Raw genomic sequence first — 16,993 nt, 5'->3', positions numbered from 1 at the left:
CAAGATTATGACTGGTCAGGAATTGTCTCCAGTAGTCTCCAGTAGACTGGGGAAGACATATGGATTGCTGTAATGAGATCTCCTGCAGGAGATGTTCCCGGGTCGAGTGGTCTTCTTACGCGAGGCAGTTCCATGGCCGTGCTCAGCTGATTTAAGTCCCTGTGACTTTTTTCTGTAGGGTTACCTCAAGGCCGAGGCTTTGAAACATCGTCCTCGGTCCTTGGACCAACTAAAGGAGGCCATTCAAGAAGAAATTGAAGGAATTTCGCCCGACATGCTAGTGAGAGTGATGGAAAACTTCCAAGAACGGCCCCAAATGTGTATCAGCCGTTAAGGTCACCATTTGGATGATATAATTTTTAAAACTTAAATAAAAAAACTTTATATCTACATTTGGGAAATAAAAAGTTTTTGGTGATACCTCGTACCATTTTTTTTTTTTCAATCCCCCTTTGAAATGTGAGAGTTATTTCTGCCTCACCCTGTATTACCCCATAGTCACTTGTAGCTCTTTCTTAAATGGTGTTGATACAATAATACTGTGATAGCAATGAGGGCACCTAAACTTTAGTTTAACTGATATTTTCAAATTTTCTAAGGATTAAGACAAGTAAGTTCTCATTTTATACCATCATTTTGTCAATGTATGAAGATGATAAATACATTATGGCTTAAATCATAATGGTTATCTCTGCTGCAGACCACAGCATTAACAATATAATTTACTTCATTTGCTATTTTCAGTTTCTTGCATACGAAATTTATTTTTTGCATAGCCCAACTTACTCAGAGTTATAGGTCAGAGTGCAGGGTCAACTATTTGTAAAGTGCCCCTGGAGCAATTGCAGGTAAAGAGCCTTGCTCAAGGGCCCAATGGAGTCCTTTTGTCACTGCTGGGATTCAAGCAGGCAACTAGATTTCATTCACATTCTACACTATGTGGTTGAATTTTAGATGGTATGTTTATGTGCAGTTTGCACAGGTAATGTTTTTGATCAATAACATCACTTCCAAAAACAAAACAATACCAAATTATGGACAAATTTCTTCATTTTAGAACTAAAAGATTTAAAAAGTGTCAGGTGATTTATGTTTAACAGTATTTATACTTCAATTTTCTGAAGGCTACTTGTAAACACAAGAGACAGAAATCCACAATTTTTAAAAGTTGTTATTAAGGATCAGACTTCTAAAAATGCATTCAACACAATCGCCTGGACGAGAGCACTTCTGATTTGCCAATGCACACACACGTAGTACTGTACATGCATTTGTAATTGGTTACAACACTCTTTTGCTGTTTTACTGAGCCATTTTTAACTCTGAAACTCAATCTCTGACAGAGCCAGAGTACTCAATATAATGCAGCAAATATCACTTTTCATCCTTCTTGTATGGTAGACGGGCTTAGAAGGGAGTGGTCATAAATATGGTTTCTTTTCATCTTAGGCCATAACTTGACATGGTTGGAAAAGTGGGGACCATATACTTATAGACCAGATTTTTAAAAGACATCAACTGGGGTGTATGTACATCATTTATGCATTAAAAGGCAACGCTTCAAAGTATCATGATTATTGTATAGCAGATGGGGGAGAAGTCAGACACTCATTTTTTGTTTTACATTTTATGATTACAGCAGAGTGTATGTATTTTTGAACGATTTTAGCTGAACAGAACGTTCTACTAAACAACTACAGATATGTTTTAATTTACGATATTCTACTCCAGCACTTCCCATTTGCAGACTAACTTCCGTTACATTAGTTGTTCTTTGAGACATATTTCTACACACCTCCAGTGACTGTGAACAGAGAAGGGAACACGTGTCTTTCTGTAAGGAACAACACTGCCAAAAATCTAGGTTAAAAGTGAATTACCAGCTTTGATTTGTTTCTATAAAACATACCTCTAAAAGGCAAAAAGCATGTTTTCCTGAAATCAGAACTCAGGCCACTTCTCAGTGGAATTTCTTCAACAGATTTTAGGTTACTTGTTTCACATTTTTTCTGGTTTCTATTGATTGCCTTTGTAAACTGCTCAGAGAATGTTTTTGAATTATTATTAAATTAACTTACCAAAACTATGCCAGGACTATTAAAAAATTAAAATTAAAATTCTACACTGACTTTCAAAATTGTTCAAAAGACTGTAAAACATTGATCATGCATTTGAACTGCATAAAACAAATTAACTAAAATAAAGACTGCCCCACATACAGTAAATAATAAGGGTTAAACAAAAGAAAACAGAAAAAAGTAAATGTCAAACAGATATTGCCTCAGAAGCACTAGCTTAATCAAACAGGCTACCTTATTTTGCTCCAGTTTTTCTGTCATTTCTCTAAGAAGATCTGATCGTTCAGTATTGAAAATATCTTCATCCACAGAACTACAGAAAGAAAATTTTTATTATGAGTTATGCCAACTGCTTTTTAGTTACTGCTTCAGCAAACAATGTAGAGTTGACTTTAATCAACATAATAGAATCAGATCAGATTTGATTGTTATATGGAGATATGTCATAGTAACAGTCATTCACAAATTTCTTTTCTTTCTATGACTATGTCACATTGCAAAACTAAAAAAAAAGAAGAAATACATTCTAGATTCTATGACTGCAAAAATAAAAACACTTGGAAAACACATGAAGGAATTTTTATACAAGGAAAAAGTAAAAGATAAAAGTATAATATTTGAACAGAGTCTGACAAACAAAAACACCACAATTACAATGATTCCTTCAATTTTTAAAAAAATGAACACATTAAAACTCTAAAACTATTATCAAAAGTTGCAATAACTTATAGATGTTATAAGAAAAATAAATTTGAAAATAAACTTTCTTTATATTTTTAATTATTTTAAAACAGAAAGCAGTGAGCTGACTGGCAGGAGTACACACCTAAGATATAAATAGAACTAAATCCCAAGGTGGCCATCATTATGAGTGGAGGAGGTGTGTGTTAGAGAAGAGGTTGTACTATTATAAAAAGAGTTATATGAATGGAGACCTACACAGATTTTCAAATGAACAAACAATCATTAGAAAAAGGGTACACAATACTTTTGAAAAAGAAAGAGGAAACAAGGTTTTATATGGTGTTTGAAATACAGTACATGGGGAGGTGAGTGAATGCACTCATTATTATGAGTGGGAAAGGGGGGGTACATAAACTTTCAGTGAATAATGAGCACACTGCAGCATAAAACAATGACAGGTAAAGTATGTCTTAGAATGATTTAGCCAGCTCTGCCACTCAAATTATACCGTCCCACTTCTGTATTTTGTGTGATACTAAAGTTATGAGCTTGCCGGCTTTTTTATGTTAGACAGCAGAGTGAACAATTATTTAATAGTTCAATTTAAAATGCAGATACTTTAAATCTTTAAAGTTTATGCAATTATTCAGTTATAGAAAAATAAAACATGCTTTAGCATAATTATTTTCTGTTGAGTTTCACTGAAAAAAGCATACCACACAAAATTTTATGTACGCAAAAATGTAAAACCATTTTAACATTTTAATATATTAAAAGTATGCAATAATTTGAATATAAAATTTTCAACATAAAGGTGTGCACAATTCTGCAAAGACAGACTGGCACTTATTTCTAAATAAACAAAAAAATTGTTTCCACTCTTTTACCTGATATCTACAGAATCTGAAGCAGTGCTAGTAGCCACTTTCTCCAATAGGCGATGATGAAGATGAGCAATTTCCTCTTTATAACTGTTTTCAGTCTCATATAACTTTTGCTCAAAATAGGTTCTCAGATTCTCCAGCTCCCTTTCATGTTGGCTCTTCAGATCAAGTCTCTGCTGTGTCAATTCCTGCTTTAATCGCTCAATATCTTCAACGTGAGATGCACGTGCCAAAAGTTGCTCTTTAAGCTCTATAACACAGAAATATTTCAGATTAACGCTACCCCATTTCAAGAACATGTCAGATGACAAACAACTAAAAGGTTATTTGTTAACTCGCTTTTAAATTTTTTCATCATGGAATTGTTCTTTTTTCCACGATATACAAAGGAGAGGAAAACTGGTAAAGTATTTGCTTTTTTTTACTGTTACTTAACGTAAAATGTATGTATCATGAATTTAACTAAAACTGCATAGCCTGGATTTATTACTAAAATTATGTAGTCTCATATTACAAGTACTGTAACGAGGCTCTTTTTTACTTTACATCAACTGCAACTATGTGGCATGCATTTATATCCATTCATTCAACCCATTCTTTTGTCCAAACAGTTTATAGGCAATGACCAAGAACAATCATTAACATATGTTTACAACTGGAGAACTGGCAATTAAGTGAAATGCTCAGAGTTGCACTAAAAGTGGGAAAATTATTGTATGCTTCTAACAGCTGGCAATTCTTAAAAATATGCAATTAGCAGTATAAGTTATTTTATCAATGTCAAAGAAGAATCATGTATGGTGGAATCACAAACGTATTCAAATCAAGACCAAGGAGACCTTCAGGAACTAGATCGAAATAAGGCTAGCAACTATCACAACAACAACATTTATTTATATAGCACATTTTCATACAAATAATGTAGCTCAAAGTGCTCATTTTGCAAGATTTCAAGCCACATAACATGCTTCCATAACTTAACATGTGAACTGTGTTATTAATAATAATAATAATAATACATTTTATTTATATAGCACCTTTCCCATGCTCATTATTATCTAGCTGAAACAGAGACCAAAAGAAAGAAATAAGAATGTTCCCTAAAGCTTTATGGGTATTTAAGCTTCAATAACTGCTTAAGCATACAAGCATTTCTACCTCAATTCAGTTATCGAGTTCAATAGCATTACTAACGTTTCATAGACAAAAGACACTTCATCACAGCACATGCAATAAATAGTCTTTTTTTAAAGATCAAAGTATTGCTTTGGTTCTGTTGCATCACACATCACCAAGCAAAACGTACACTCTTGCATTGACAGATAACATTATTTATAGCTTAAATGCTTGGGAAGGATTCTGATGAACAACTAACGTGTTTAAGATATTTATAATATGTTATTTAGGAATAAAATGGTCCACAGGGATTTTCTTTCGTCTGCCATGTGTGCAGCACAGTAGTTTAAATCTTCCTCTACTTCACTGCCACAAAGTGCACAACTTTTATGGTGTACTTTTACATATTACATAATGTATGTGTGTTTACACACTAATTGGTTTTGTGTGTGTATTTTAGGCATCTGTTTAAGAAAAGAAGACTACAGTTTTTATTATCACCATTCCTACATTACAGACGAATACCCAAAACACAATTATCAGGTGTTACTGGGTAAGACTTTAAGTTACAATATAAAACCATCCAAAGATGAGTTTACTCAATCATTTAATCTATTTGAGGGCCACTTGAAGCCGAAAAGGCCAACGCTTAAAAAAGCCCTGGACATTTCAACAGCCACAGGACACTTGAAATTTTTTAGGATGTGGGAGTACCTGAAGAAAACTCATAGAAACTTATGAAGAGCATGTCACCTTTGCATAGTGAGCAGAGCTAGTATTCAAGCAATGGATGCAAAAGGGGGCAACCATTTCATCAATGTGAGAAGAGGAAAATGCAGTTTATAAAAACATCCTATGACATAAGATACAAGTGTATGTGATCTAGGAGTTTTGTTACGTATAAAAGGATTCTTTGATTAAATACTGTAAAACTGCTTGACTTACTACATTTTAATACTTTACCTATGTTAAAAGTGTGAAGATGGGCTGGATAAAGAATTCCTTTACACCTGTTCAGAATACTATTAGAAATCAAGTTGACGAATGTGTTTCTAGTCTATATACATACCACCAAGTTCTTGTCTGCTTGTTCTAGTGTTCTCCAGTTGGGACCAGAGATGTTTAATTTCTTGGTCAGAATGAGTTTTAAGATCATCATACATCCTTTGCAATGCTTCATTCTGAAAATACACAAAATGAAAAAAAATGTAAATGTTAAGTAGGTTACATTTTTCACATAACTAACAGTGCATCACAGTAAGACAAAATATCTCTAGAACAACAATTTAACAAAGTCAATGACTGTTACATTTTACCTGCTTCTTCTGTTCAGCTTCTGCATCCCAATGTTTTGTTTCTAATATTTGAAGCTGCTCTACATACTTCTGGCGTAAGCTGTCTTCAAGATCTGTAATGGCCATGGTATGCTTTTTCACCAAGTCTTCATGAACGGCTAATAAAAGTAAACATGTACACAACTGTGTTATCTATCTAAAACAAGTTGAAACTTAAGTCATCGATGCGCAGCTTAGCATATTATGCATTAACATTTCCAGTGCACCATCTATTATTGAAATGTATTTTGTAAAGCATATAGTAAAATGCATTGCATTTTTAATTCCAACAGATGACATGTTACTCACATTATCACTGTTTTTACAAATCCCATTCTTGTAAGAGAGACAAAGCCCCAGATGGACACACAAATGCACCTAATTATTTCTACTTTTTCTTCAAACTTAATCAGTTGAAATGCAATGAATAAATTAAAATGGTGAAAATCTAAATTAGCAAAAAATTGAAAAAAAAAAAGAAATTTAGTAATATTACAAATGGGAAAAACTAAGGTTACAACCTACAGGTGTTCGGCAGCAATGAAAGTAAGTGTCAGTGAGTACTATGTCCTACACAATCCAAAGGCAACTGGAAACTGGATGTAACTTTGATAGGAAGAGATCTGGCAGACACAAAGTCACAACCCAATCACAAGACAACTTTCTGTGAGTCACCATATTGAGTGATAGGTGCCTCACAGCACAACAGCTTGACAGACAGAGGGTTTTTAAGTAATCAACAGAAGCTGGAACACCCGTGCAAACTATTTGCTTCAACTTGCAAAGCTTAATTTACTTTAATTACTGCAGAACATTTGTAGGTTATAACCTATTAGTTATTTCCTGAGGAAGGACCATTTGTAATATTCTAAAATTTCACCTAAACTTTAAACGTAAATGTATGACAGTTTACTGGTCACCTTTTCATCATTTTAGGTCATTCATTGAATTTCAATTGATTAGAAATAAAGGAAACTGAGGTGTTCTAGAAGTTTTAATGAGTTGTGTGTGTGTGTTTCTTAACGTGGGATTTTTTTTCCCCCCAATGAATAAAAGTACTTCAATTAAAATGTTGGATTTTTCTCTTTTTTGTGTTGTGAGCCTATATTTTATGGAAAAAAAAAGAATGTATTGGAAGCCTAAGAACACATTTTAACCAGGGGCGGCAATAATTGTGGAGGGCGATATATATATATATATATATATATATATATATATATATATATATATATATATACACACAGTATATATACACACAGTATATATACACTGTACTGTGCGCTGTACTGTAGTAACAGAAAAAATGATTGAAAAAAAAAATGCTTACCTTTATTCCTTCTCATGTCTCAATTTTTTTTTAGTTTTTATGGGAGTGAGTGTTGTAAACTCGGCTCACCCGCCATTTAAGGAGACCGACTTTTAAGTTGACCACTTCTTAAGGCAATTCAACATGTAGATCAATTTGATATTTTATACAAACTCATTAATTTGGTTATATTGCATTTGAGCGATATTACTTTAATACACGTAGTTTCTGTTATTTTTGTGATGAAATTTTAACTTTTTTTCTATATTGAGGTCGCCCTTTTGAACCCCCCTGATATTTACTACGCGGTGAGGCATTTGTACTCCATCAACATTAATTTCCAGAGACATAATTTTGTCTATTTTTCCAGGGCATCGCGCACAAAAGCAAGGGAACGATGGGAGCACCAGAACTCTGCTGACATGTCGCTTCGTACCGCAAGCTGCAAGTAGTAAGTCTGTGATAAGCAGAATACCGCTACGCTTTCCTCTCACGGGACGGAAGGACAATCCCGACCGCTTTTATATAGTAAGAAAGAAGAAGAAGATATCGCACAGTCTGGAGTAGAAAATCATCTTTTACCTGGAAAAACGAAAGTACAAATCCCATTGGGATGAACGGGGCGTGTGTGAAACTCCACGCCTGCATAGCACTCACGGGACGGAAGGACAACCCCGACCGCTTTTATATAGAAGGAGATATGGAGATATATATCTCTATCTATCTATCTATCTATCTATATATATATATATATATATCTATCTCTCTATCTATCTCTCTATCTATATAAATAAATAAATATGTAAATATATATTATATATACACACATATTTACGATATATATACAAACCGGATTCCAAAAAAGCTGGGACACTATACAAAACGTGAATAAAAACTGAATGCAATGATGTGGAGGTGCCAACTTCTAATATTTTATTCAGAATAGAACATAAATCATGGAACAAAAGTTTAAACTGAGAAAATGTATCATTTTAAGGGAAAAATATGTTAAATTCAGAATATCATAGTGTCAACAAATCCCAAAAAAGTTGGGACAAGGCCATTTTCACCACTGTGTGGCATCTCCCCTTCTTACAACACTCAACAGACGTCTGGGGACCGAGGAGACCAGTTTCTCAAGTTTAGAAATAGGAATGCTCTCCCATTCTTGTCTAATACAGGCCTCTAACTGTTCAATCGTCTTGGGCCTTCTTTGTCGCACCTTCCTCTTTATGATGCGCCAAATGTTCTCTATAGGTGAAAGATCTGGACAGCAGACTGGCCATTTTACTACCCGGATCCTTCTCCTACGCAGCCATGATGTTGTGATTGATGCAGAATGTGGTCTGGCATTATCTTGTTGAAAAATGCAGGGTCTTCCCTGAAAGAGATGACGTCTGGATGGGAGCATATGTTGTTCTAGAACCTGAATATATTTTTCTGCATTGATGGTGCCTTTCCAGACATGCAAGCTGCCCATGCCACACACACTCATGCAACCCCATACCATCAGAGATGCAGGCTTCTGAACTGAGCGTTGATAACAACTTGGGTTGTCCTTGTCCTCTTTGGTCCGGATGACATGGCGCCCCAGATTTCCAAAAAGAACTTTGAATCGTGACTCGTCTGACCACAGAACAGTCTTCCATTTTGCCACACTCCATTTTAAATTATCCCTGGCCCATTGAAAACACCTGAGCTTGTGGATCTTGCTTAGAAATGGCTTCTTCTTTGCACTGTAGAGTTTCAGCTGGCATCGGCGGATGGCACGGTGGATTGTGTTCACTGACAATGGTTTCTGGAAGTATTCCTGAGCCCATTCTGTGATTTCCTTTACAGTAGCATTCCTGGTTGTGGTGCAGTGTCGTTTAAGGGCCCGGAGATCTCGGGCATCCAGTATGGTTTAACGGCCTTGACCCTTACGCACAGAGATTGTTCCAGATTCTCTGAATCTTCGGATGATGTTATGCACAGTTGATGATGATAGATGCAAAGTCTTTGCAATTTTTCGCTGGGTAACACCTTTCTGATATTGCTCCACTATCTTTTTGTGCAACATTGTGGGAATTGGTGATCCTCTACCCATCTTGGCTTCTGAGAGACACTGCCACTCTGAGAAGCTCTTTTTATACCCAATCATGTTGCCAATTGACATAATTATTGTTAATTGGTCTCCCAGCTCTTCGTTATGCTCAAATTTACTTTTTCCAGCCTCTTACTGCTACTTGTCCCAACTTGTTTGGGATTTGTTGACACCGTGAAATTTTGAATCAACATATTTTTCCTTTAAAATGATACATTTACTCGGATTAAACGTTTGATCTGTCATCTACGTTCTATTACAAATAAAATATTGACATTTTCCATCTCCACATCATTGCATTCAGTTTTTATTCACAATTTGTTTAGAGTCCCAACTTTTTTGGAATCCGGTTTGTATGATATACAGTACATAATATGTATATCTATATATATCTCTATATATATATATATATATCTCTATATATATATATATATATCTCTATATATATATATATATATCTCTATATATATCTCTATATATATATATATATCTATATCTATATCTATATATATATATATATATATATATATATATATATATATATATATATATATATATATATAAACCAACAGCATATGTTTAAATACATTTTAATTATCGCTAACACAAAACTGTTTAGATTTAAAAAGAAAGACCTGTTGTATTTTTAAAAATATGTCAAAAATTAGGAAAAAAAATATTAAAAAGATACAAAATAACGCTTATATTTAAAAAAAAACTTTAAAGTAATGATAAACCATTTATTTATTTGGGCCTGTATTTATCAAGCGTCTCTAGAATAGAAAAACAGTTCTAACTGGCTCAAAATTCTCAGACTGATACTGATGTTAGGTTTGGATAGGAGCAGGCATAAAGTAGTTTTAGCAATTTTGCTAAGTTTAGGAAACTACTCCTAACTTAACCAGAAGTTAGGTGAGCTGTCCTAACTCAGTAGGAGCTTCCAGAAGATGCCATTTAAGCAGAGATCGGCAGGCACATACCAGAAAAGATTGTATGTGCTGGAGTCACTGTATAACAATGAACTCATAAAAGGATATTGATTTGACAGAAATGGAATAATATTTGTCACAAATTATGTACATTACATGACCGAACTACCTACATAGAGAAGCCAAGTGCTGCCAACCAAATTGAAAGTGTAATGTTACATGCAAAATGCAGTTTTGCAATATTGATGATTTTAATATGTCATTACCAATCATTTCTCGAATTTTGCCCCAAACTTTAAATTCCCTTACAGCGTGTGAGGTAATAACGAAGATTAATACATTCACTTAGCACTCCACATAAGGTAATTTTAATGTTAAAGCAAGCTGCATTTATGCAAATTGGCAAGCACATAAAACTCACTACTCCAAAACTGGATGGAAACACATATAGTATGTAAATCACAAGTGATATCGCAGTACTAACAGACTAATGGTCAGGGATAAAAACTGTACCGTAGCAGCCAGCATATGAATTGAGGAAACACAGACTCTCTGAGAACCAGATGAAAACAGCCTCATAGAAAATAAAGCAGGGGGTTAACGGCACAGTGGAAGATGATCAGGACACTGAAGAGTGAACGTGACTTCAGAAGTAGTGCAAAAGCTCCGGTTAGCTTCAGTAAAACTGTTACTTTGAGGTGTCTTCTATTTTCATAACAGCAAAAAGGTGATTCATCTGAAAGTAAGGCAGATCAACCATCCATCCATTTTCTACACTCGCTTCATCCTGAGCAAGGCTGAGAAGAAGCTGGAGCCTATTTCAGCAAGCGTAGGGAATAAGCCATAAACAACCCCTTCATTGTTAAATAAGTGTACTACTATTGGGCTTTAATCTTATTTGGTGCTGTGTGTCTCTCTCTGTCTTTCTATCTTGGTGTTAACTGCAGTATTATTCATGATATTACAAAGTGGCAAAATATATGTGCCACTTAGCGTAATATTCTACCTTATGCTTTCCTTTTTCTTCTTTGAATATTATTATTACTACTACGATCATCATCATCTTTGTGGTGAATCCTCGGCGTTAGTATCCGAAAGCTACAAAACGTCATCCCAAGAACCAATTTAGGGTAATTTGTGCCGTAAAATTTCTGCATCATTCATTCTTAGATTTGAACTCCTACTGTTAGCTGAGACCAAGACATATTGTAAAAACAAAGACAATTCTTATCCTAGAGTGACTTTTAGAGCAAATTCTAGAAGTAATTCTGAGATGACTGACAAATACAGGCACTGGTCTAAATTAATTTTTACTAATACATTTATTAGATGGCATGAAATATCAGCTTAAAGAAGACTATACCATTTATTGCTTTAAACAATCTGGATGCAGCTTCTTAGTAGGATGCTCAATGACAAAGAAAATGAACAAAACTGGGAATATCTCAATTTCAAATTAAACAGACAGACACAGTACTACGGAAAAGTTTGGGCACCCCTCTGAGGTTGCATGATAATTTGCTCTGTCTTCATAAGAGAAGATCACAGCAACATGCCATTTTTTTTTACTAGAGAAATGCAGAGAAGGGGAGGTTTATCAGACCAAAAATTCTCAGTGCAGCATTATTAAGTTGTATGAAAAAATAAAATAAAATGTAAAAAATGGGATGTGCAAAATAATTAATTGCATTAATTTAAAGACCTGTAGTCATTTAATGCTGACAGATTGAACCACAAAATTGTTTTGAGTAGCCTATTAGACCATAAAACTACAAAGACAGATGCAACCAATCATGAAAAGATTATCTTTCTATTATAAAAAAAAATCTTGGAACGCTTGGAAGGAGACAATATGTGATTTTCTCGAAGACACTTTAACGTCCCAAGAGAGAAACTTTAACGTCCTGCAAGACAAGGCAGTGAGACAAAAGGACAGCTGCTGTACAGGCCTTTAAATGATCGACGTGCGTGCAACAAGCAGAACACGCAGCTCGACAACACCACCAGCAGCAGCAAGCCAGCAGCTGATCTGACCATGGCTGGTTAGAATGGTCACAGACAAACCACAAACCATCTCCACAGAGCTACAAGAACATTTGGCTGTGGATGGTGTCATTGCACATCGTTCCACAGTCCAGTGCACTTTGCACTGGGAACATCTCGGTGGAAGGGTGATGCACAAAAAGCCTTTTCTGAGTTCTCACCACAAGAAGAGTCACATGAGATATGCAAAAGCGCATCTGGACAAGTCAGAAACATTTTGGAAAAAAATACTGCGGACAGATGAAACTAAGGAGGAGTTATTCGGTCACAACCAGAGGCACTATGCATTGCAAAAAAAAAACCCAAACAGCATTCCAGGAGAACTTGCTGCCTACTATAAAATTTGGTGGAGGATCCATCATATAATGGAGCTATGTGGCTAGCACAGGTACTTGAAAACCTTGGTAAAGTTGAGGGTCACATGAATTCCTCCCAGTATCAGCAGATTCTTGACAAGAATGTTTAAGAGCCAGTCACAAAGTTGAAGTTACACCGGGGTTAGATGAATCAGCACAACAATGATCCAGAGCACCCTTCTAAATCTACCAAGGAATTAATGCAGAGGCATAAGTACAGTGTTCTAGAATGGCCATCCCAGTCCTCAGACCTGAACATCATTGAAAACGTATGGACTTATTTGAAGCAGGCTGTCTACGCTCAGAAGCCATCAAACCAGACTGAACTGGAGGCATTTTGTATGGAAGAATGGTCCAAAATACCACTAGCCAGAATTCAGGGACTTGTCAGTGGCTATAGGAGGCTTCTGCAGGCTGTTATTTTTGCAAAAGGAGGCTCTACTAAATATTGATGGGATTATTTCTTTGGGGTCCCCAAATTTATGCACTTAGCTATTTTTGTTTAAATACAAATTAAATTGGATCTGTTGGCCCAATAAAAAATATTTCACTACTGAAATGTTGAGGATTCCATAAGGTATAAAATATGTTAAAATTAAGTTGCTGCCTCAAAAGCTTAGCAAGTTATAAATTGATACAGTGATTTTGATCAGGGGTGCCAAAACGTTTACATTGCACTATATGTGTTTTTTATTTACCTTAGTACAATTAAATAAGTAAGTATGTATGTCTTACATTCTGCCTGTTCCTTCTCAGCATTCATTCTACTCAGTAATGTACTTTCATGATTTTTCAAGTCTTGAATTTGTACATCTTTTTCAGACAAGATCTTCTTTATTTCTTCTAGGCTGGTTCTGGCAGTTTCTAAGTCATGTTCTTGCAGCTATATTCCACAAAATAATGAAATAAATACATGTAAGCTTTATAATTATAATAGTTCAAATAAGACAATTAATATATGCTCTATAACAGAAGTGTCAAAGTCAAATTTTATTGAGGACCTAAAATAACACTATATATACTTAATTCTGGCCAGAATATATCAAACAACTTCAGCAAAATTTTCTTTATAAACAAGACACAAGTACCACTCTTTCGATCAGAATTATACACTCGCCTCACATACGCCTTGAGACTGTCTTTTCTATCAGCTTCTTTTCTTGGGCATTGCAGAGGGGCATTAGAATGCCAAGCATAAATGTCAATTATAGATATCATCTAGATATGAAATGAACGTTAAAGGTGGTTGAGAAATTCAATGGCCATTGCAGGCCATATGTAACATGTTTTGAATATTGACAGCACAGGCTGCAATAAAAAGGTGCCAGGATCAGATTTGGCAATAGAACCTTGAGTCGGACACCCTTGCTCTATAATCTGTATATTTTAATTTTGAGGGAGAAGAAGGGACAAAGACGTCAGGAGAAGGGAACAGAGCGACGACAGAAGAGGGCGCCGGCAACGTGCGGCTGTTTCCATCTACAGTGGTGTGAAAAACTATTTGCCCCCTTCCTGATTTCTTATTCTTTTGCATGTTTGTCACACAAAATGTTTCTGATCATCAAACACATTTAACCATTAGTCAAATATAACACAAGTAAACACAAAATGCAGTTTTTAAATGATGGTTTTTATTATTTAGGGAGAAAAAAATCCAAACCTACATGGCCCTGTGTGAAAAAGTAATTGTCCCCTGAACCTAATAACTGGTTGGGCCACCCTTAGCAGCAATAACTGCAATCAAGCGTTTGCAATAACTTGCAATGAGTCTTTTACAGCGCTCTGGAGGAATTTTGGCCCACTCATCTTTGCTGTTGTAATTCAGCTTTATTTGAGGGTTTTCTAGCATGAACCGCCTTTTTAAGGTCATGCCATAGCATCTCAATTGGATTCAGGTCAGGACTTTGACTAGGCCACTCCAAAGTCTTCATTTTGTTTTTCTTCAGCCATTCAGAGGTGCATTTGCTGGTGTGTTTTGGGTCATTGTCCTGTTGCAGCACCCAAGATCGCTTCAGCTTGAGTTGACGAACAGATGGCCGGACATTCTCCTTCAGGATTTTTTGGTAGACAGTAGAATTCATGGTTCCATCTATCACAGCAAGCCTTCCAGGTCCCGAAGCAGCAAAACAACCCCAGACCATCACACTACCACCACCATATTTTACTGTTGGTATGATGTTCTTTTCTGAAATGCTGTATTCCTTTTACGCCAGATGTAACGGGACATTTGCCTTCCAAAAAGTTCAACTTTTGTCTCATCAGTCCACAAGGTATTTTCCCAAAAGTCTTGGCAATCATTGAGATGTTTCTTAGCAAAATTGAGACGAGCCCTAATGTTCTTTTTGCTTAACAGTGGTTTGCGTCTTGGAAATCTGCCATGCAAGCCGTTTTTGCCCAGTCTCTTTCTTATGGTGGAGTCGTGAACACTGACCTTAATTGAGGCAAGTGAGGCCTGCAGTTCTTTAGACGTTGTCCTGGGGTCTTTTGTGACCTCTCGGATGAGTCGTCTCTGCGCTCTTGGGGTAATTTTGGTCGGCCGGCCACTCCTGGGAAGGTTCACCACTGTTCCATGTTTTTGCCATTTGTGGTTCGCTGGAGTCCCAAAGCTTTAGAAATGGCTTTATAACCTTTACCAGACTGATAGATCTCAATTACTTCTGTTCTCATTTGTTCATGAATTTCTTTGGATCTTGGCATGATGTCTAGCTTTTGAGGTGCTTTTGGTCTACTTCTCTGTGTCAGGCAGCTCATATTTAAGTGATTTCTTGATTGAAACAGGTGTGGCAGTAATCAGGCCTGGGGGTGGCTACGGAAATTGAACTCAGGTGTGATACACCATAGTTAGGTTATTTTTTTTAACAATTACTTTTTCACACAGGGCCATGTAGGTTTGGATTTTTTTCTCCCGAAATAATAAAAACCATCATTTAAAAACTGCATTTTGTGTTTACTTGTGTTATATTTGACTAATGGTTAAATGTGTTTAATGATCAGAAACATTTTGTGTGACAAACATGCAAAAGAATAAGAAATCAGGAAGGGGGCAAATAGTTTTTCACACCACTGTAGATCATCAGAAAAGCATCTCATGAACAGTTACGAGTGCTAGATCACAAACCACCTGCAACATTCATTCTTGTCTTTACTTTTTAGAAAGCTTTTTCTAATGACTATAATTATCCAATCTTTACTATAACTTCTATTTTCTATTATTCTTTATTCTACTGGTATTATTGTCCCTGTAATAAATACCATGCTGCTCTTAACGTTCTATGCTTTGTCTTAATGTCTAGAGTGATTGAAGTAATAAGGTACATTCCTTTGAGCACCTGGTGCAGCCGGAGATTTGCCATTAACTCTGTGCTGCGAGGTTTATTAAGGGCTGAGGGTGAGAGCTCTACCCAAAAGTAGGGAACAGTAAATAAAGTAAGGCATTCTTGGCTGATAAATGACCTATAGTCAAAGATGCTGAGCCTTTGTACATTTAAATGTATTCTTGTAGACCAAAAGTAATATTTAGGTCTGAGATATCTTTAAAACATCGCATATTGTTCATGCCGATAATAAGTAGGTCTCTTGAAGTGCTAAGAGACACACAAGCTGTGTTATTCCTAAGGCACTTGTTTGGTTTAAAGTGCAAGAGGTTAACCAGCTGTGTGTTTGTCAATTATGGGGCACTTTTGTGATTAGGGTCTGTGTGTATGCAAGTCTCAAAGTCCTAAGAGAGTGACAAGATATGTTATTCATAAGGCACTTGTGTGGTTTAAAGTGCTAGTGATTAAGCAGCTGTGTGTTTGTCATTCATAGGGCACTGTTGAGTTTCTGTATGTATGCGTGTGTTAAGCTTAAGGTGCAACAGTAGATCAACCCAGTAACAAACCTGATGAGTACACTTACCCCAAGGTAAAGGGTAAAAAGAGGGAAATACCATGATAATACAAGGTCTAAGTTAAACACTTTTTTTTTTTTAAGGAGGTCAATTATAACTGTTACTACTTTAATTATGTTTATCATTAATCCTGTGTTTTGCATTCAATTTGTTTAGTCAGAAGCCATTCTTTGGAAAAAGTGACCAAAAGCATGTAAACAGGTGATAAAACCATAAAGAAAAACAGGTAACTAAATTAATTAAATACAAGAAAACCAGTGTTATAATGTGAACAGTAAACCATATACTGTA

At 35.7% G+C, this 16,993-nt stretch overlaps 1 protein-coding gene across 1 annotated transcript in view; it reads right to left on the bottom strand.

The window, feature by feature from the left end:
* The window catches only part of pcnt (pericentrin), a 174,690-nt gene that overhangs the window by 120,301 nt on the left and 37,396 nt on the right, over positions 1-16,993 (bottom strand). The window contains exons 11-15 of the mRNA XM_039756353.1: positions 13,549-13,696; positions 6,079-6,215; positions 5,832-5,943; positions 3,650-3,896; positions 2,313-2,391 (exon numbers count right to left, since the gene is read on the bottom strand). Coding sequence (XP_039612287.1) covers positions 2,313-2,391; positions 3,650-3,896; positions 5,832-5,943; positions 6,079-6,215; positions 13,549-13,696 — 723 coding nt within the window. The remainder of the gene's footprint in view (positions 1-2,312; positions 2,392-3,649; positions 3,897-5,831; positions 5,944-6,078; positions 6,216-13,548; positions 13,697-16,993) is intronic.

The sequence above is a fragment of the Polypterus senegalus genome, chromosome 6 (assembly GCF_016835505.1).
Source record: "Polypterus senegalus isolate Bchr_013 chromosome 6, ASM1683550v1, whole genome shotgun sequence".
NCBI lineage: Eukaryota > Metazoa > Chordata > Cladistia > Polypteriformes > Polypteridae > Polypterus > Polypterus senegalus.
This window is presented reverse-complemented; position numbering and strand designations above follow the sequence as displayed.